General features: G+C 44.4%; 1 protein-coding gene across 26 annotated transcripts in view; it reads left to right on the plus strand.

The window, feature by feature from the left end:
• Positions 1 to 21,429, plus strand: part of KIAA1217 (KIAA1217 ortholog) — an 888,358-nt gene that overhangs the window by 821,240 nt on the left and 45,689 nt on the right. For 15 of the 26 annotated variants that reach the window (XM_055274881.2, XM_055274890.2, XM_055274887.2 and 12 more), the window contains 2 exons: positions 13,437 to 13,486; positions 19,578 to 19,744. In XM_055274881.2, the coding sequence (XP_055130856.1) occupies positions 13,437 to 13,486; positions 19,578 to 19,744 (217 nt within the window). Of the gene's footprint in view, positions 1 to 12,790; positions 12,896 to 13,436; positions 13,487 to 19,577; positions 19,745 to 21,429 lie in introns of all 26 variants that reach the window. The other 11 variants (XM_055274883.2, XM_063637259.1, XM_055274879.2 and 8 more) reach the window with 1 other exon arrangement.

The following is a 21,429-nucleotide window of genomic DNA, read 5'->3' on the forward strand; positions in this document are numbered from 1 at the left end:
CCAAAGAAGTGATACAGACAGTAATTGCTATGAATTCAGAAAAGGGAACATTTTCCCGAAGTTATGTGGGCCTGAGAGCCTTCTTGAGAACATTGAGATGGTCTAGAATTGAGGGCATGTACATAATGAAAAGATGTCATTTGGGAAAGACCAACTAGTCTCTATCCAAAATTTGCTATACTTTTACCATCATGGTACCTATAAAAATGACATCTCGACATGATGTTTTGCCAGTCTCAGAAATCAAGTGCTGACCAACTGAATTGTTATTTCATTCACAGGAATGGAATTTCATGGTTAAGTCATATTTGCTAGTTATTCCTTCGACTCCTGAGTTCAGGCAACAGATATTTGATAAACATACTAGACCAACTAACAAATTTATGCAGCTAGCTCTATTCTTACACCAGGGATACTCTCTCAGAAATGCCAATGGAATAGCAGCCACAAGGTCTGTGTGCTACTTTAAACAAACCAATCTCTCAAAAGAAAAAGGCATCGTCTGTCACTAATTAGATCAAATTAAAATGTGCTGCTGTATCTCCTTTGAATATTCACGAGGTGCTGTCAATCAGAAGCCCTAAGTCTGAGACCAGAAACTTAAGCCAGAAAAAACTAAATACTGTGAGATTCAGATAACTCCTTCCTTTGCCAACTAGAACTTCTTCAAAGAGAAGAGGAATAGCTTAGGTGCAGAGTAAGCCTCCTGAAAAGATGACAAAATAACTTGATGCAGAATCGTGGAGTTCCCACCCAACCTAAAGATGGATCGTCAAAATAGCCCAGGAGCTGATAATCCTAGACTCTGTTGACACACCAGACACACAGTTTAGCCTCTCTTGTGATTTACTTGTCCTTCTGTCTGGCGGAAACCATGGAGATTACACTTGTCCTTATTTGAATTCTGTACTTCATTTTTCATGAATGAAGTGATTCAAAAAATACAGCTGGGTCTAAGCATGAATTCTAACTTTCAAAAATCGCAGATCTTAAAAAGTCTGTATTGAACTGGGTGCAGTAGCTCATGCCTGTAATTCCAGCATGTTAGGAGGCTGAGGCAGGAGGGTCACTTGAGCCCAGGAGTTCGAGACCAGCCTGGGCAACATAGTGAGATCCCATCTCTACAAAAGACTTTTTAAAAAATTAGGTGTGGTGGCACATGCTTGTAGTCCTAGGTGCTCAGGAGGCTAAGGTGGAAGGATCGCTTGAGCCCAGGAGTTGGAGGCTGCAGTGAGCTATGATTGCACTACTGCACTCCAGCCTGGGCAACACAGCAAGATCCTGGCTCAAACAAAAAAAAAAAGTCTGTATATACTCATGCGGGGCCAACTTGTGTCACCAGTAAATACTTCCTCTGTCTCCTTGTCCATCCTCAAAGCTAAAGAGACCTTAGAGAATACTGTGTCCTAATATCTGACTTTACAGCAGGAGAAACAACAAGGAGACTTCCTAAAGGTCCAAGGACGGGAGCTACTCTAGTTAAATGACATTTCGCTATCCTGCTGCCTTAAGAGTGGCTCCAGCCATTGCTCTTGACCTGACAGCCACCCGCTGGGCCACGCCACCCCTATCTCTCACCTGACTTGCTACAGTGGTCTCCCAAAAGGTCTCCCCACTGAGTCCCTGCCCACCTTCCGCCTGTTCTCATTGGGGAGGCCAGAGTGACCCCGTTAAAACGTGAGACCTGTCACGTCGAGCCTCAGCTCAGGACTCGCTGTGCTTCCCCTCACATTTTGTCTTTGCAAGCACAAATAACTAAGAAGACAAAACAAAAAGAAAATGCACTAGAGAGACCAAATATAGCAAACTTTTTTTGCTTTTCCCTGAGTCATTGTTTTATTTCTTTTGAGTCCACCCTAAGATTTACAGCTCTAAAGCAGGCGGGAGTGGGGAGTTCATTTCCACAGTCACCATGAGGTCCACTCAAGAGACCATCTCTCCTGACACCATTTCTCATTTGAAGGTAAATTAGCTGGCCGTGTTCAGCTGGCCCATAACGTGAAGCAACTGCTATTCCTACCTGTTTGTACCTGTGCAAAAAATGAGATGTCACTTCCAGAACGCAAATGTTCCAGATTAGCCTCAGGGAAGAGAAAGAAAATGCAAAATAGGTGATTTCATAAAGCAAGGTGTAGGCTTGCCCTGGGGAGTGGTGGCTCCAGGCACCCAGCAGAGAGCCAACAGGAAGTGAAGTGCCTCACCCTGGCTGTGAGTCACTAAGGGAGGCAGCTCAGTGCCACAGAGAGCCCTGGATCCGAGAGAGCCTGCAGGCTAATTGCTCTGTTTCCCTAAGAAAAGCCCTGCCTGGCTAAGCCTCCAGTGTCTTTTGTCCTAATAAGGGGATGATAATCTACTCAAGAGTTCTGTGCAATTTTTTATTTTTATTTTTATTGTATTTATGTGTATATATGTGTATATATATGTGTGTGTATATATATATATATGTGTATGTATATATATATAAATATAGACATATATTTTTTGAGACAGTCTCTCTCTGTTGCCCAGGCTGGAGTGAAGTGGCGCAAACTCGGCTCACTGCAACCTCCGCCTCCTGGGTTCAAGCAATTCTCCTACCTCAGCCTCCCAAGTAACTGGGATTACAGAAGCCCGCCACCACGCTCGGCTAACTTTTTTGTATTTTTAGTAGAGACAAGGTTTCACCGTGTTGGCCAGGCTGGTTTCGAACTCCTGACTTCAGGGGATCTGCCCACCTCAGCCCCCCAAAGTGCTGGGATTACAGGTGTGAGCCACCGCGCATGGCCTATTTTTATTTTTTAATGTATTATTATTTTAGAGATGTTGTCTTGCTCTGTCACCCAGGCTGGAACACAGTGGTGCAATCGTAGCTCACTGCAGCCTCGAACTCCTGGGCTTGAGCAAGCCTCCCACCTCAGCCTCCCAAAATTTGGGGATTACAAGTGTGAGCCACTGTGCCTGGCAGAGGGACAAGTTCTGTGCAATTTAAATGAAAATAGCTATTAAATCACTTTGTGTACTAGAAAGTTTTCTATGAATAAATGTTTCATTGACATAAAACCATGAAGCCATATAGTTGTGCCAGCCCTTCAGATCTGAGGCGGATTGTGTTCTTATTCCTGACTTGGGGCTGTTTCCTGGTCCCAACCAGAACAGCCTACACAGAAAATGAATTGTGAAATAGATTAAAGGCTGCCTGGAGCCTTCACTAAGCATGTTTGCTGTGCTGGGCAGAGCACTGCTAGAACCTGGGAAACAAACTGTGCATGCGGGGAACACCAGGCCTGGGTGGAACAGAGCTTGGACCTCCTGGTTGGACCTGCCCGCCTTTTTTTTTTTTTTTTTTTTAATAGCTTCAGTTAAGATCACGGACCCAGAATGGGAAGAGCTATGGGATTTATGTAAATCCCTTCCAACCAGAAGCTTATGTAATTCCAGGATTCTAAGTGAGGCTGGATTTCTGTGGGTAGTGGACGTGAGAGAATGGGTACCCCTGTTTAACAAGGGATGGGGGCCTTCCGAGACTGTTTCCTCTACAGAGTAAGGGTTCGTTCAGCCTTTTCCGTGGCCTGCCAAGAACTCAACTCCATGTTCCCTCACTTCCTGTAATTGACCTTGTCCAGGACTTTCTGACCTTGGAGAATTCACCTTTGCTCTTTCTGCTGCCTCGTGCATTCTTCCACCAAATGTCTAACTGACTGGCTCTTCTCCAAACTCAAGGCTTTGCCAAATGCCACCAGCTCAGGGATGCCTTTCCTGGCCATGACACTTGAAGTTGCAACACTCCCCCGCAGTCTCCCATGCCCCAAATGTAGGTTCCAGGAGGGCAAGCCCTGTGCTTTTATCACCATATCCCCAGCATCTTGAGCTGTGCCTGGCCCAAGAAATATTTGTTGACTGACTGAATTTAAAGGGATATCAGGAAGGCTTACACATCCTCAATGGTTTACAGGTTATAATATGCTTCCCTACACATTGTTCTCATTTGCCCTCATTTTGACGTCTCTGTAGGGTGACAGCCTTTGGAACAGGTAAGGCAGTTGTTTTCCCAGTTCGATGGTTAAGGAAGCGGAGACTCAGAGACGTTAAGTGACTTCTGAGTGGAGATTTGTATCTCCCCATGGATGTCTGTTAATGAACTTGAATGCAGCATGCCCAAAAATAAAGTCCTGTCTTCCCCATATCAGGTAACAACAGCTTCATTCATCTAGTCGCTCAGGCCAAAAGCCTTGGTTTCATCTTGATTGCTGTCTCCCCAACCCTGCGTTTGGACACCCAGACCCAGAGAACAGTAAGATCTGTACTCAGAGGTTTCCTGGCTCCAGCCATTGCTCTCGACCTCACACCTACCCACTGGGCCAAGCCACCTCCAGCTCTCACCTGACTTGCTACAGTGGTCTCCCAAGAGGTCTCCCCACTCAGTCCCTGCCACCTTCAGCCTGTTCTCAGTGGAGGGGACCAGAGTGACCCTGTTAAAACATGAGACCTTTCACGTCCAACCTCAGCTCAGACTTCCCATGGTTCCCATCACACTCAGGGTCAAAGCGAGAGTCCCTAAGATGACACACAAGTAGGGAGAATGCCCTTCTCAGCTGGACTGGGACAGCTCCAGGGTATCCCTGTTGTCCTTGTACAATACTTGCAATGACCAATGGCTCCCCTGTCCACTTTCTGAAGTATCCTGGTGTGGAGGATAAATGATTTGATTCCCCTCGCCACAAGCCCTGGCCAGGTCAACCCTCTGCCCCTCTGACATCATTTCAATCACCCTCCCCTTCCTTCCTTCACTGCAGGCACGCTGGCCCCCCCAGCTCTCCTCAGTACTGCCAGGCATGCTCCTGCCTTGGGCAGAATGTATGTGTGTGAGTGCACCTGCTCTTCCCACAGCCTAGAACGTTCCTCCTCCAGACAGCACACATGGCCTGCTCTCTCACTTCCTTCAGGTCTTTATTCAAAAGTGACTTTCTCAGTGAAGACCTGTCTGCTCACCCTGGGTAAAATTTCAGCTCTTCTTTCTATCTCTGTTCCCAGATTTTTTTTTCTGCTTCATGTTCATTGGTGTCTAAGGTTTATCATTTATTTCGTTGGTGGTCAGTAGAATGTAACCTCCACATAAGCAAGGAGTTTTGTCTGTTTTGTTCATGTCTATGTCCTTAGTGCCTGGAGCATTCCCTAGTATGCAGTAGGTGCTCAATAAATGTCAGTTGGATTAATGGATGAAAGAAAGGTCACACCGCTGTAAGGATGGAGTCAGAGCACAAACCCGGGTTAATTCCTGGTCCACTGTTTTTGCTTCCGCTAGATTGTATTTGGTCTACGGCTTCTGCGCTTGCCCTGGAACCCTGCTCAGAACACTGCTCCCTTCTCCTTCTTCTCCATCCGGATAAATTCTGCCATTCTTTTCAGCATCATTCACATCTCACCTCTTATAAGAACTTGTTCTTCCCCAGCCTATTGCTCTGTCTCCATCATCCAGGAGTACCTTATTGATAGCACTGAGCACAGAGGAACCCCACAGAATTCTGGCTGGGCCATAGCCACAATGCCCACCCAAGCCAAGTCATCCGAAGCCTAGGATCAGGAAGAAAGGCATCAGCATCACTGACTCTCAGCGCCCGTCATGGTGCTCATGCACAAAGTGATGGTGGAAGTGAACTGAAATTGACATGATAATCAATTGTCTCCCGAGGCCTTGAAGAAAATAAACAGCATCCCTAGGAGTATGTGAAGAACTATTTATTAGAGAGAATACCATCATCTCCACGGCATTTCCTCTCCACATCTCATTGCCAGTTTTCATTCTCTCAACACCTCAGTGAATTGATGAAGAAAGATTAGAAATAGCTTTTTCCTCCAGATCCTTGTAAATGGAGCTTCATTTTTGCCTGTTTTTTACAGGTGTCCTTAAATGTGTCTATCTTCATGCATTGTAGGTGAAATGCAGAACATTTTAGATGAGCCCCTTTGGTTAGGTTACAGTCTCTTTCCTGACTTGGGAAAAGTGCCTAATAAGAAGGTGTCCACCAACTCTGTCTCCTTGAAGATTACCAGAACGAGAGGACATAGGAAGAAATAGAAGGGGCACAAGGGGCCTTTTCTTCTCATTTATTACCCTCATCTGTCATTCAGAAAGCAATGTCAGTATAGCATGGGAACAGCAAGGCTGAAAAATAGCCCCAGATGCAATGGGGTTCAGTTGGGATAATGTTGAAAGTATTCAGGGTCCAACCTGGGTAAGTGGCAGGAGAAATGACCAGAGACTGTTCAGACAGTATCGAAGGTGGAGAAAATAAGGCCAGGCTACAGATAAAGAAATAGTTCATATGAATAAGAGAAATGAAGGCAATAAAAAATCGCCATACTTAGAGGGAGTCTTGGAGTTTCAGATCTAGACAGTAACACCATTCTGAGTTAGAATTCAAAGTCAGAGGATGGCTGTAAAGATTTTGAGGCTCTATAGTGCCAAATTTCTGCAGGGGTTGTAAGTATGGATGTTGAAGCTACAAAGGATGGCAGCTGGGGTATGGTGGAAGGGAGTACAGTTCTAATGCTGGAGTCATCCAGGGATGGAAGGGGATTTCCTGGATAATGGTAGGGAACTTAGGGATGAGATAGTCAAGAATATCAAAGCAGGGGAGATGCTGAGACATTAGATGAAACAAAAGATTGAAGTGCTTTTTAGGGGAGACAGAACATAGCCAGTCTTCTTGCTCATGCCATAAGCGCAGGGCCCGGGGAGAAGAAATGGCAGCCCTGACTGCCAACAACACCAATGTCTCCCAAATCTAAATGTGTCAATGAGAAGTTAAATGTATTGGGAGTTTGGGGAGCAATGTCTTTAGTTACACAGCTTTTCCACCAACAGGTTAACTTCAGGCAGAAATAGAAAGTTCATTGCTTAGAGTCACATTTGAAGCTTTACCACAAATTCAGACAATTTGAATTCCTTTGTTTTGTTGAACTCATCTGAAAACAGAGTCTTTAATTACTTTGGGTTTTTTTTTCCTCATACCATAGTCAGAGCATGAACAAACAAGGGCATAGCCTCGCTTTAAACCTGTTCACTATTGCATTCTGGAAAATGCCTTCGGTGCTGCCAAGACCAAAGAGTTTTAGTTCAGATAGCTTTCTCCCAGAAAAAAAGAAATTGACATTGTCAATGGAAGGCATTCCTGGGAAAGTGGGTGCAGTGCCTCTGCTGTGTCCACGGCAGCTAGCATGTTACCTAGCACGTATTAAGGGCTCAAAAATATTTGTTGATTGACTCATTGACCATGTAACACTTTCTGGCGGGGAGAGAGATGAGAGGGAATGAGGAGGAATACAAAGAAAAAAATTGCAAAATTTAGAACTAGAAGCAAATGAAGGAACCACCTAGTAGGGACTCTCAGAAGGCCAGAATACTGCAGTTGTTACTGACTACAGTGGGTTGAGGCTGCAGTGAGCTATGATCATGCTGACTGTACTCCAGCCTGGGAACAGAGTGAGACCCTGTCTTAAAAAAAAAAAAAAAAAAAAAAAAAAAAAAAAGGTCTATAAATGGAGTCACTGGCTAAAAATCATCCCCTCCCCTAACTGGTTAGGAAGGTTAATGCTTCAGACTAGGGGCTAATCACGTCAGCTCGGCTAGCTGGTTTCAGCCATCTCTTGTAATATATCTTCTGGATATTTAAGAACAAATCCTTTGGGATTCTTAATAGGGGAATCGCCAGCTTCATATGCTATTGACTTGTTTCTTAATAGCTATTCATTTACTTAGATATATAATAAGGACTTAATTCAGGCTTAGTGACACCTTGGTCAGTACAAAGTCTCTAGTCAAAAAAAAAAAAAAAAATCAAGGTGAAACTTGAATCAAAAAGTTATATAAGTGGACCAGGCATGATGGCTTATGCCTGTAATTCCAACACTTTGGGAGGCCGATCTCACTTGAGTCCAGGAGATCAAGACCAGCCTGGGCAACATGGTGAAACCCCATCTCTACTAAAAATACAAAAGAATTAGCCAGGTGTGGTGGTGCATGCCTGTGGTGCCAGCTACTTGGGGGGCTGAGGCGAAAGGATCTCTTGAGCTCGGTGAGTTGAGGCTGCAGTGAGCTATGATCATGCCACTGTACTCCAGCCTGGGAACAGAGTGAGACCCTGTCAAAAAAAAAAAAAAAAAAAAAACAGTTCTATAAATGGAGTCACTGGCTAAAAATCATCCCCTAAACACAGATTTTTTTTTTTCCTTTTCTGTGTTCCAAAGACAGAACAGACCACCAACAGTATGAATTTTGCTTCATCTTCACAGACAGACATGGAGCTTGCAGGAAAGTTGTTTAGAGTAATCGGACTTTTAACATTGGAAACAGCACTTCCCTGAATTTGACTTGAGTTTTTTTATTAATATTATGTTTGGATCATGAGAAGACTCATTCAGCCAGGCTGACTTAAGACATTAAATGACTAGTAAACCATATACACTAATCACATAAATATGGTTTGTGGAATGATATAAAATGGTTTATGAAATCATTTTTAAGCCATCTTTTCAACAGTAATTGTATCAGTCCTGTCATATTTTAAACCAAGCGATATTGGCAAGAATGAGCCTAAACGTCTTTAATATTCTGATGATGAGCATGAAAAATTGCCACTGCAATAAAATGACAGGGTTGTGTTCATTTCTCTTCTTCCATGGCACTTTGCTTTCTTCCCTTTCAACTTTAAAACACACTTCCTAACATTTCATCATGGGAGAAGGCTGCATAAGTTTCCAGTTGCTGTCATTTACTTAAACCATAAAATTGTTTCCAGATTACCAACCATAAAATGGAAAGACAATCTTATTTATGAATGTATAAATCAGATAATGTCCCCAAAATGAATCCTGAAACCAGACACACTTTGACGATTAAATAGGAGGGAAAATGTTTTCTCATTACCATGTGTCAAAAGAATTGTATTTTTGTGAAGTGGCTTTGGTCAAGACAGTAGAGCATACACTTGTATTCGGTGCGCTATGTGCTCCCACCGGGGAGAGAATGGCTTCCCCTCTACTGTCAAGCATCTGAACTCTCCAGGGGGGATGTCAGATGGGAAGCCACCTGACTCAGTATCTCTGATGCAGCGTGTCTCTTTCAAGGCGGCCTTGCAGGTGACATACCCTGAATGAGGCCATCCAGGGAGCCTTCACTCCCTTCCTCACAGATACAAAAAGGCAAGCCAAGCATGCGGGTACCTGGAGTGCATATAGCCCTTTTGTTCTAAAAGAACCCAGACTCTTATCCCAGACCGTTCTGCAGCTCTATCAATATCAGCCTTAAAGAAGAATAGGATGTTGTTTGGGAGTTGTCTCTCTCTGCACCCTAAAACTATTATCTGGTGGGAGATCAGGGTAGAAGCTGAGTACTCACTGAGCCAGGGAACATGCCGAAGGTGTGTCTGCAGCTCCCCAGACTTCCATGTGTAGATGACGTGGTCTGTGTTGTGACAGTCTACAGTTCTAACCTCGGGGATGAATCAGTAGAGGAGCAATGTTGTTTATCCAGAATGATTCAGGTGCTTTGTTTCTTTTTTTTGTTTCTTTTTTTTTTTTTTTTTTTTTTGAGACGGAGTCTTGCTGTGTCGCCCAGGCTGGAGTGCAGTGGTGCAATCTCTGCTCACTGCAGCTTCTGCCTCCTGGGTTCAAGTGATTCTCCTGCCTCAGCCTCCCAAGTAGCTGGGATTACAGGCATGTGCCACCACACCCAGCTGATTTTTGTATTTTTAGTAAAGATGGGATTTCGCCATGTTGGCCAGGCTGGTCTCGAACTCCTGACCTCAAGTGATCCACCTGCCTTGGTCTCCCAAAGTACTGGGATTACAGATGTGAGCCACTGTGCCCAGCCTGTTTCGAATTTTAATGCTGATGCTCTCCTTTGTTGGACAATGTAATGAAACCTGTTGACCAGACTGGAAGCAGAAAGAAGGCTGGTCTAGCCCTAACCAGCATTGTTCTCGTGGCCAGCGATGGAATCCCAGGACTCCCCGCTGCCATTTCCCTCTTAGCAGAGTCTCATTTAGTCTCTACATAAATGAGACCTACCTATTTCTTGCATTTCTTAATATTACTGTCTTCTGAATGTACTAAGGTTGTCATCATGCCTTCCTATCCCACACTCCAGCTGTACAGAACCCTTTAAGCAACTTCCTTACCAAAGCTGTCTAGACTCTAAAAATGCCACGTTACCTTATTTTTTTCTTAAAGAAATATCCTTTGCATTTGCCTAGGATTGAAGAAGAGCAGTAAAGTAGTACATCTCAAGGTAGCCCTGAATGCACCTCTGCTCTTAGTGTCATTCATTTTACTCCAGCACCACCGTGGATAGAGTCCCTGTGGGATGAATGAGGACACTGGGCAACTTTCACCTGGGGCTGAGCATTCTCCTGAGGAAGTCATTCATTTCCCAAAAGTTTGTGCAAGTCTGTGCCCTCCATGTGGCAGGAAGAGTGACCAACCACCACTCCCATTTTTTCTGAGATGCTACTGTGACTTGGGTCAATAAGCTTGACATTGCCATTGGATATTCACTAACCTGCTTTCCTTATTTGAATTTCTAACCATTTTTTCTCTTTGATATGTGGACTATTTTATGGCAAAGAGGGCGCCAAGGTATGACTGAAATGCTATATGACTGAGAGGTTTAGCATCAACTGGTGTACCTGGAAACATTTGCAAATCACTCTGTGGAGATATATTTCCACACTCACCATTTGAGATTTCTTATTTCCACTCTGTTACAGCAGAGAGATCATACTATTAACACTTAAAATTGCTTGGTGTTTTTTTTCCTCCTTGGTGGATCTGCAACCTTTAACTATCCAGACTGCATGACCTACATACAAGAAACTCAGTATTGTGACAGACCATCAATTTTAAACTAAAGAAAATGCATGGAGTTCTGATATCAGAAGCTTGCAATTACAAAATTAAGATCAGTGTTACATGTGGCACTGAGAGTTACATTCCAAAGGCAAAACTCAAGGCTGCAATGCTTGAGTTGGACAAAATTACCCTTGAATATCATCTTGATTGTCATAAAGTTCAGGATGCAGATGCACCATCTCTCAAAAAGAGCCCAACTTAATCAATTAGCTTTTTCTAGTGGAAGAACAGGCCATTGTTACTTTTTTTTTTTTTTTTTTTTTTTTGAGACAGTCTTGCACCGTCGCCCAGGATGGAGTGCAGTGGCGCAATCTCGGCTCACCGTAGCCTCCACCTCCCAGGTTCCAATGATTCTCCTGCCTCAGCCTCCCAAGTAGCTGGGATTACAGGCATGCACAACCACACCCAGCTAATTTTTGTATTTTTAGTAGAGACGGGTTTCACCATGTTGGCCAGGCTGGTCTCGAAGTTCTGACCTCAGGTGATCCACCCACCTGGGCCTCCCAAAGTGCTGGGATTACAGGCAGGAGCCACCGTGCCCGGCCAGACCATCATTACTTTTCCCACTGACAATCAGATAAATTAGCCAGCTTATATTTAATAGTGTAAGAATATACTGTTTGCAGCACAGGAATCCCCATCACTCACAAACCCAGAGGCCTGTGGGACTGAGATCCACAGTGAGGAGTGAGGTCCCCTCTCTTATCTCAGGCTCATGCAAGGACACTCACTCATGGGAGATAACAGCACAGGCAATGCCCATGCCATATGCATTGTTCTCCTCTCTCTCCTTTTCCTGTTTTGAACTAACAAATATGCATAACTGAATTCACACGAGGTGACATGTGAAGCCTCTATTCACTTACTTGTATTGTTTTTAACAATGTGTTGAAAACATGGCAATAGTTCTGCGAAATGTCCGTTGTCTGAGGTCTAGAAATGTGAGCCTATTTCAAATGCCAGCTAAACTGTAATGAAGCATCAAAGAGCCCTAGAGAGAGAGGAACAGTATCTGTATGTGGAAATCATTGGGAAATTTTTCATTAATGTCTTGAGACGGCTAAGCTGTTAGGGATATTCGTGTTCCTGCGTGATTCTGTAAAAGCCTCCAGGCTAAAGTTCCTATGACGTTAGATCTAACATCATCTGCCTTCAAATACGTGGGGTTTTTTGTTTTGTTTTGTTTTGAGACAGAGTCTCACTCTTTTGCCCAGTCTGTGGTTCACTGGTGCAATCTTGGTAGTAGAGACAGGGTTTCACCATGTTGGCCAAGCTGGTCTCAAACTCCTGACCTCAGGTGATCTGCCCACCTCGGCCTCCCAAAGTGCTGGGATTATAGGCATGAGCCACCGCGCCTGGCCAGGTTTCAGTCATATTTCTCCATGGTCTAAAGAAGAGACATGTTTGTGTTGCCCTTAAGCTGTGACACAAGTGTTACTACCCACACAGCAAACATCTCCATCATTTACACCAAAACCACTCAGCAGCCTCCCAGCTGAGGTGTACGGCATAGAAATGTGTGCAGCTAGGTGAGATCTGGCCTGGGACACTGCGAATGCTAAGAAACAGCCCTTTTGTGCAAGGTGAAAGAAAGAAAGCAGGGCAGAAAGACTCAAAAACATAGGATGTGCAAACAGGAGTGTTTCCGAGGGAGATGTTTTTCAGTTGGTCCGTGCTGTGTCTTTTTTTAGCCAGTCAGGTCACTGGCTTGATACTGAACACTGATCACGAATCTTGACCTCAGCTGGGGATGTGCAGCTCTTCATGTTCCTGGGCCAGGTTGGGTGAACTTCCACTGCCTTCTAGGTGGTACCTTTTATATAACCCTCAGGTGGTGCATTCACCCGGACAAACCGGTCTGAAAGTCAATAGAGCTTTAACAAACAATTCTCTTGTTTTACAGAGAGAGGATGCAAGCCATGGAGAAACAGATTGCCAGTTTAACTGGCCTTGTTCAGTCTGCGCTTTTTAAAGGGCCCATTACAAGTTATAGCAAAGATGCATCTAGGTAAAAAAGAAGAAAGCCAATGAAAAAAATAATTCAATCTGTTTCTCTTTTAATCATTAAGATAATTCATTCATTCAAATCTGTTTCCTTGTAATCATTTCAAGGCTGAAACTATTCACATCTCTATGGATCATGGGTGTTGTTTTTTTGTTTTGGGGGGTTTGGTTTTTTTGTTTTCTTTTTTCCTCTTTCTGGTAATTCTTGGTCGAAGGTAACACTTTGGCCCAAGAAGGTAAATGGGCTTCCCAGTGCATGTGGCTTCATGGACCACTCACCGTGCAGTGCCTGCAACCACCACCCTTGCGTGTCCACGTCGCCATCATCTGAAAGTCACAAGTGAGCCTGGCTGCATTCCACCCCCAGTGTCAGGTGCACACCTGGGAAGCCTTTTCCATCCTGGCCAATTGTGATGCAGATGCTAAAATACCTTCATTGCTTAATCCCATCACTGCCAATTGCTTCAAATAGTGGATGGAATGGGCTTAAAAAAAAAAAGGCATTTTGGAAACTGCATAGCTGACTCTCTTTTTCTTTTATTCAGTGAGAAAATGATGAAAACCACAGCCAACAGGAACCACACAGATAGTGCAGGTAAGTAAGTGTTTTTGGAGCTGTAGGAGGCCTGTGGGCTGCCTGGGATGAGCCCTGGCTGGTCTCAGAAATGTTTAACATTTCCCTAAGTCACTTATTTGGTATGCCGTCAGAGGATTCCTAGATATTCCTGCTAATACTGAAATTCCAGATTTATTCATTAATTCAGGGGGCAAAGCACTGTATTCTCCCTTCAGTTTTCATTCATTTGCTCATTCATTTGTTCATCGATATGGCCATACGGTGGGCATCTTGCAGACACGGGGCTGCCTGCCTAGAACTTAGAATTCAATGGGGAAGATGGAAATGGGACAACTAATTTTATGTGTGTCGAGTGTTTAAAAGTGCAGGATAAATGTTTCACCAATAGGACTAGCCTATACCAAGGGCAGTCCCCAGACGAAGTGACACAAACTAAGCCCGGAAAGATGAAGAGGACTTAGGGGGAAGAAGGGTTGTCCAGTCAAGGGAATTTAAAATTGTTCTAAGCGCAAAGTGAAGCCATCAGAAGGTTGTACACTGGGGAAGGACATCAGCCCAGCTGCAATATGGGGATGGATGAGAAGGGACAGTAGCCAATGAGGAATGACCAGTGTCCAGATGGGAGAAAAAGGAGTACTTGGCCCAGGGCCTGCTTTTTATTCTATCTTTTTAATCTCATGACAGATGACAGGGCTTGCTTTTTGAATGCCAGCATTCCCCAGAAAGAGAGCCCAGTTCTGTTAGTAGTGGCGTTCACTAGTATCCAGGTCTTTGCAATGAATGTCTCATCCAGCAGTCTCAAGCCAGGCCTCTGCAAGAAGATGAGGCCTTCCCTCTCATCGGGTTAGAAATAGAAATCCTTAGCAGGAACACATTCAGATACTAAATTACACAGAAAGCATATGGCAAGTTGGGTGAAACCCCAAATTTAGGGAAGCCACGTGTACTAGTTTTGTGCAGCACGGTAGAGTAGACAGAATTGGGGACTTCAGTTTAGGGCTCTGTTGGTCATGGTTCTTCTCTGGCTGAGGACAATTTAGCTACAAGGCCAACAGGGCCACTCTGCCAGCATTCCTGATCCTGACGGGATTTGTTGTTTTGCTTAGAAATCATCAGTGGCCTTGGCCAAAGCCAGAGAATTATTTCACGGAAATTGCTAAACTTGTCTTCAGAGCAATTGCCAGTTTGTTTTGGAGATACTTCATTCATTCATTTTTTAAAATGGATTGTAAACTTAGGGAGAAGAAAGAAAACTATTAAATACTAAAAGCTCCCGTCCTTCTATAATCTATTCTAGAAATGATTCATATCTGAAAGCACTGCTCTAAGCAATATGTACGTGCTGTTTTGTATTCTCCTTTTATTTCTTTTTGCTTTATAGAGAATAATAATAATAATAAATATGTAATGAGTGCTTCCTATGCGCTTTTCATGCATTCACTCATGAACTCCTTGCCGTAGCATCCAGGGAGAGGTACAGTTTTTATTCTCATGTTCCAGCGAAGAAAACTGAACAGACATCCACACACGTGACACACATCATCATAATCCAAATGCCTGTCATTTTAACTCCTTTTATGTTAAGATGCCTCAGTCTCTTTAAAGATATATAAGTCGTTTCATTTCTTTGTTCTAAAAACTCTTGTCAATTTCTTTTCAAATGTGGGGAAAGGAGCCTGTGTCATTTCCTCAGATATATTTCCCAAAGTGGAATCGGTGAGTCCAAAGGGACAGTTCAGTGGCACTGGTGACACGCTGTTAGTTTTCTCTTCTGAATGGCTGAGCTGATTTGCAACGCCACTGGCAATGAGCACGTGGACTCACTCCCCACGTCTCTGCTAGGTTTGGACTTTCTCACTCTAATGTATCAGGGCAAGATATCATCCACAGGGGCTTCGTTGCCATAGCAGCCTTGTATAGTGCACAAAATATAATAATTCTTCCAGAATCCTAGGAAGTAAGCTACAAGACAAGTATTATCCCTGTTCTGTAGACAAGTAAACGGAATTATATGGAAGTCAAGGAACTTATCTGGCCGAGAGTAAAGGAAAACCCAGACTTCCTGGCTACTTATGGAATGTGTAGTTTACTGTGGAAAGAGAACAGATGGAATCTCCCATCTCAAAGGTTTTTATACTGCGCATTAGATCATTTAACACACAAAACCCTATAAGGAAGATGTCATTACCCATATTTTACATGAAAAGAAACAGAAGCTCAGGGAGGTTAGGTTAGTTATCCAAAGCGACGCAGCTATTAAGAGTGACAGCCAGGCTGGGCATGGTGGCTCATGCCTGTAATCTCAGGACCTTGGAAGGCTAAAGTGGGAGGATTGCTTGAGGCCAGGAGTTTGAGACCAGCCTGGACAATATTGCAAGACCCTGTCTCTACAAAAAAGAGCGTGGTGGTACATGTTCATAGTCCCACATACTTGGGAGGCTGCGGTGGGAGGATTGCTTGAGCCTGAAGAGGTCAAGGCTGCAGTGAGCCGAGATCAAGCCACTGCACTCCAGCCTGAGTGACAGAGCAAGACCTTGTCTCAAAAAAAAAAAAAAAAAAAAAGTGACAGCCTGACTAGCCAATAATTGAGTAGATAGTGGTGCCACTGGCTAAAATTAGGCCCATATTATAGTAGACATTGGAGACTCAGAAGTGGGCAGGGTGGGAGGGCATGAGGGACAAAAAAAACTACAAATTGGGTACAAAGTACACTACTCAGGTGATGGGTGCGCTAAAATCTCAGACTTCTCCCCTATACAATTCATCCATGGATCCAAAAACTACTTGTTCCTCAAAAGTTATTGAAATTATATATGTAATACAATTAGGCCCATAGAGACAGAAAGAGGTTTGTGGAAGATGAGTGGAAATAATGAATTTGACTTGTTTATGGAAAAGTTCAGTAGTGGTGTGAAGGCGTTGGTATGTGGATCTGAAGATAATTGTGTGCTGCAGACGAGGGTGCGGGAGACCTTGGTGGGTGGTGGTAGCAGAAGTGACCTCCCTAGAAAGTGTGTCCAGCAAGAAGAGAAGTGGACCCAGGGACACAACATATCAGGATTTAAAAGGTTGGCAGAGGAAGGAGTTAGAAAAGAGATTAACCAAGATGGAGCAGCAGAAAGGTAAGAAGATAATGGAAAGCTTCAAAGTGACTGAAAAGAAAAGAAGTGGCTGACAAAGCTCAGTGTCACATTGAAGCAAAGGAGAGAGTCCACAGGGGTGACAACTAGAAGACCGCTGAAATGAACATAAAGAGCCATTTCAGGGAATGATGGAGCTATTACATGTACCAAATATAGTAGATTAAGGGGTTATAGGTGAAGATATTTTTAAAATGAGTATAGATTCCATTAAGAAATTTGGTTGTTGGCTGGGCGTGGTGGCCCACGCCTATAATCCCAGCACTTTGGCCGAGGCAGTAGGATCGCTTGAGGCCAGGAGTTCGAGAGCACCCTGGGCAACATGGCAAAACCCTGTCTCTACAAAAAATACAAAAGTATTAGCCAGGCGTGGTGGCACATGCCCGTAGTCCCAGCTTTGGAAGGCTGATGTGGGAGGCTCACCTGAGACCAGGAAGGTTGAGGCTCAGGGAATTGCACCACTGCACTCAAGCCTGAGTGACAGAGCGAAACCATGTTAAAAAAAAAAAAAAAAAAATTGCGCTGTGAAAGTTATTTTCTTAAACCAGTTATCAGTATTCAACTGTAACAACTGGTACCTAGTCTTCAGCCTTTCCTCCATGGAATAAAAGATCGAGGGGAGGGAGGTACCTTGGTGGCCTCAGAATGTGTAAGGAGAAAGAGGTGTAGAAAGAATGTGTGATTTCCTTTGGCTGAGGAATTAGCAGAATGGTTCTTAGTAGCAAACAGAAGGTAGCACAGTGTCATCTTTGTTGGAGAAATACCTCGTTATCAGAAATGATATGGCATGTTGTGAGTGTGGGTGTGCCTATCCCTCACAGAGTGCCTATCCCTCTCTGTCTAGGGAGTGATGATAAAGTAATCTGACTGATTCTATAAGGAAAACTTCCAATGGATTGTGGTCAGAATCACTGACATTGGAAGGCACTGTTAACTCTAACATGCAGCTGTCACTGGAAATGTTATCAGACATGTTTTACTTGGTACTTTCATAGTTGGAGAATATCCTTTTGAACAATAGCAGAGATGGCAAATCTTGCTCTTTTGAGGATGATTTTGATTTCAGGGGTGGAGGAACTACCAAAAATTGGTCAGAGCCATGACTGGTGATGTGAGTGACCATTTAGGCTTAGAAACATAATATGATTGGGCGTGGTGGCTCATGCCTGTAATCCCAGCACTTTGGGAGACCAAGCAGGTGGATCACCTGAGGTCAGGAGTTCGAGACTAGCCTGGATAACATGGTGAAACCTCATCTCTACTAAAAATACGAAATTAACTGGGTGTCATGGTGTGCACCTGTAGTCCCGGCTACTCGGGAGGCTGAGACAGGAGAATCGCTTGAACCCAGGAGGCAGAGGCTGCAATAAGTCAAGATCGTGCCACTGCACTCCAGCCTGGGCAAGACAGAGCGAGACTCTGTCTCAAAAAAAAAAAAAAGAAAGAAAGAAAGAAACATTACAAAAAGCTCACTGTCAGGTCTCCTAGAGCTCCACTGTTAGTCCTTTAAAATGCCTTCTGGCCTGCTCCCCTGCTGCCTCCCCAAGAGGGCCATTAGAGGGGCTGGAAGACTGGCCCTATTTGGATGGTCACTCGTGGATGAAGAGCATGGGGCGCCAGCAGCATCAGCGTCGCCAAGGCCAAGCGAGAAAGACGACAGTTTCCGGGAGCTCCCTGGCTCATGAGCCACTTTGAGCTCCACTGAGGCCTGGCTGAGTTGTGTGTGCTGGAGCGGGAAAGGTTCCCGAAATGGCTGAGCTGGGATGGAAAGACAGGGTTTCACCACACTGTAGCCACTCCAGGGTCTGCAAGTGGCCAGCAGTGCTCTGTCCTGCAAGGCCAGCCTGGCCTGTGACAAAGCTTGCGCTTGACCCTTTACAGGAAAGAGAACTGAGCAGAAGCGTGTGTGTGTGTCTTTATTAGTAACACGGATCCAGCCTCTTCTGCAGAAGAGAGAGAGTGTGTGTGTGTGTGTGTGAGAGTGTGTGTGTGTGTGTGTGGTCTATTAGTAACATGGATCCAGCCTCTACTCCGGGTACCTGTTCCATAGAATTGCATTGTCCTTTTTAGAGTCCCCTCCTGAAGAATTTTTGCATCTTGCCTTATTTTCTTACTAAAGGAGTTGTGTGCAGACACCCTGTTTCTTTTGATTTTGGAAATCCGAAGGGATTCGGGGCAGTACCCATTTCTTACTAATCTCCCCTTGGCGATTGGCCGAATCTCTGCCCAGAAATAAGTTGCATGTCCTTAGGTTACATCTGCCATGCAGGAAATAGGCACATAAGCACTCTATATTAGGTCTCGAAATTTTAAAATTAGTTTTTTCTATTATAAAATTGCAGATATTCAGTATGCAGATTTTAGAAATACAAAAAAGTGGCTAAGTGCAGTGGTTCACGCCTGTAATTCTAACTCTTAGGGAGGCAGAGGCAGGAGGATAGCTTGAGCTCAGGAGTTCGAGACCTGCCTGGGCAATACGGTGAGACTCTGTTCTCAAAAATAAAAAATAAATAAAAAATAGTAAAAAACAAACAAACAAAAAACCTTATATTGGAAAAGCACAGCTGGAGATACCATTAACACTTTGTTTTATACACTTCTAAGCTTTTCTCTATGCAAACCTGTGTGTTTAAAAAAGCTCTTCTTCCAGAGGTTAAGAAAAGAAAAAAAATTAAAATTAAAAAAATATAAACAAAATTGATCAATTGATAGATCAATCAGTGGATAGATGGATGGGAGCATAGGCAGCTCTGTGGCCTGTCTTCCTATGGCAGTTTCTTACTAAACTTCTAGAATGTGATTATTGCACACTGCATACCATAACACTGCGTGATTCATCTATATGCATATTTTTTGTAATGACAGAAACGGGCCTTTTTAGAATTACCAGTCATCTGCACTGGGATGGGATGCATAGCTTAGACTTTCCTTTGTGGCCTGCTGAGTTCTCTGATGCACTTTTCTCATAGGAACGCCCCATGTGTCTGGTGGGAAGATGCTCAGTGCTCTGGAGTCCACGGTGCCTCCCAGCCAGCCTCCACCTGTGGGCACCTCGGCCATCCACATGAGCCTGCTTGAGATGAGGCGGAGCGTGGCGGAACTCAGGCTCCAGCTCCAGCAGATGCGGCAGCTCCAGGTATTCCTCATGCATGGCGCCTCTGTCTCGGTTGCCCTGAGCTCTTCCTACCTTCCTTTTCCTGGGGCCTCCATGAAGACCTAGAGAATATAGAACCATAGAAACAGTATGGCTTCCTCTCTCACACACACAATCCATGTCCAGAGCCTTCCACTGCAACTACAGTCAATCTATAACCACTTCTTTAAGCTGTGCGTACTCTTATGCAGGAAGAGACTCTAGGGCATTTGCTTTTGGAGAAGAGCCGAAAGGAGAGGGGCCCCGGGGAGCATGCTGACAGCCAGTGAAGGCTGCCTTCTGACAGCTTGGAGGCTCCATCCTCCTCCACACTGAACACGGACAAAGGTGGATAGTCAGCCAAGCTTTTTTTTTTTCATTTTTTTGCAAGGATCTGTGATGTATTTAGAACTATGAGTTTAGAATAGAAGATGAATTCATAAGGAAAAAAAGCCACCATGGTGATTTGTTAGGAAAAACATCTGCATTTCATTCGGATACTGTGATCCATCTGTTCCTTGCTCTTTTCCATTGTTAAGGAATATATAAACTCTACGGGAATCAGGGTAAGTGACCCTTCAGGTCACGAATCTTGGTCAACAAATCCCATAAATCTGCCAAAGCAGAATAAGCTGTCTCCTGGTCCTGGGTAATAAGGAGGTAGGGATGTGCATCTCTGCATGAGACCACATATTTGCTCTGTGCACCTTCTCCCACCTCCCTACCCTGGCTGGTAGGTTGGGCATTGAGGATACAGTGCTGGCCTGGACTCTATACAGATATCCTCCCTGACTTCCAGAAGCTCATAATCCAAATATTGCTAGAAGATATGGCTAGGTGTCATGGCTCATGCCTGTAATCTCAGCACTTTGAAAGGCTGAAGCGGGTGGATCACTTGAGATCAGGACTTCGAGACCAGCCTGGCCAACATGGTGAAACCCCATTTCTACTAAAAAAAATTAGCCAGGCATGGTGGGGTATGCCTGTAGTCCTAGCCACTAGGGAGGCTGAGACACGAGAATCACTTGAATGTGGGAGGCAGAGGTTGCAGTGAGCCGGGATAACACCACTGCACTCCAGCCTGGGCAATAGACCAAGACTATGTCTCAAAAAAAAAAAAAAAAAGATAAATGTATCCAGGATCCTGGAGCAGCCATGGGGATGCAACCTCCTGAGCCCTTTCCTCTAATAGGAAAAAGGCTTCCAATCGGTTCTTCTTCTTCAGCACAGCGATGGCACAAGCCCTATGTTGTTTAACCACCTAATAAAGGCTAAGAAAACAATTTCCCCTTGCCCTCTGCCCACCAGAAAACACACAGAAAGGCAGCTGGTTTGAGAGACCTGCCCCGAGGCCCCAGCATGGATCATGAGGGTTGCTAGAAGAGCGAGTGCTCGGATCTCCAAAGGCTACTCTGTCTCTTAGGCAACATCCCAGATACCTTGAACATCTGATGCAAATTCATTTAAATCTCCTAGTGAATCACATCATCTGTGATGGCCCCATCCTTTGCGTTAGCTTCTCCTCGCTTTGCAATTTTAAAGACACATTGCAATGAAATGAAGTGTACAGGTTGGGCTGGGTTGTGTCAGGGGTGACAAAGTCACATGTCTTCAGTATCCAGGCAGTAACAGCAAGTGAAATGGAGGAGAGACCACAGTAAATTGGCCCCTTTAAAGGATAGTAGCCA

The sequence above is a fragment of the Symphalangus syndactylus genome, chromosome 4, assembly GCF_028878055.3.
Source record: "Symphalangus syndactylus isolate Jambi chromosome 4, NHGRI_mSymSyn1-v2.1_pri, whole genome shotgun sequence".
NCBI classification, from domain to species: domain Eukaryota; kingdom Metazoa; phylum Chordata; class Mammalia; order Primates; family Hylobatidae; genus Symphalangus; species Symphalangus syndactylus.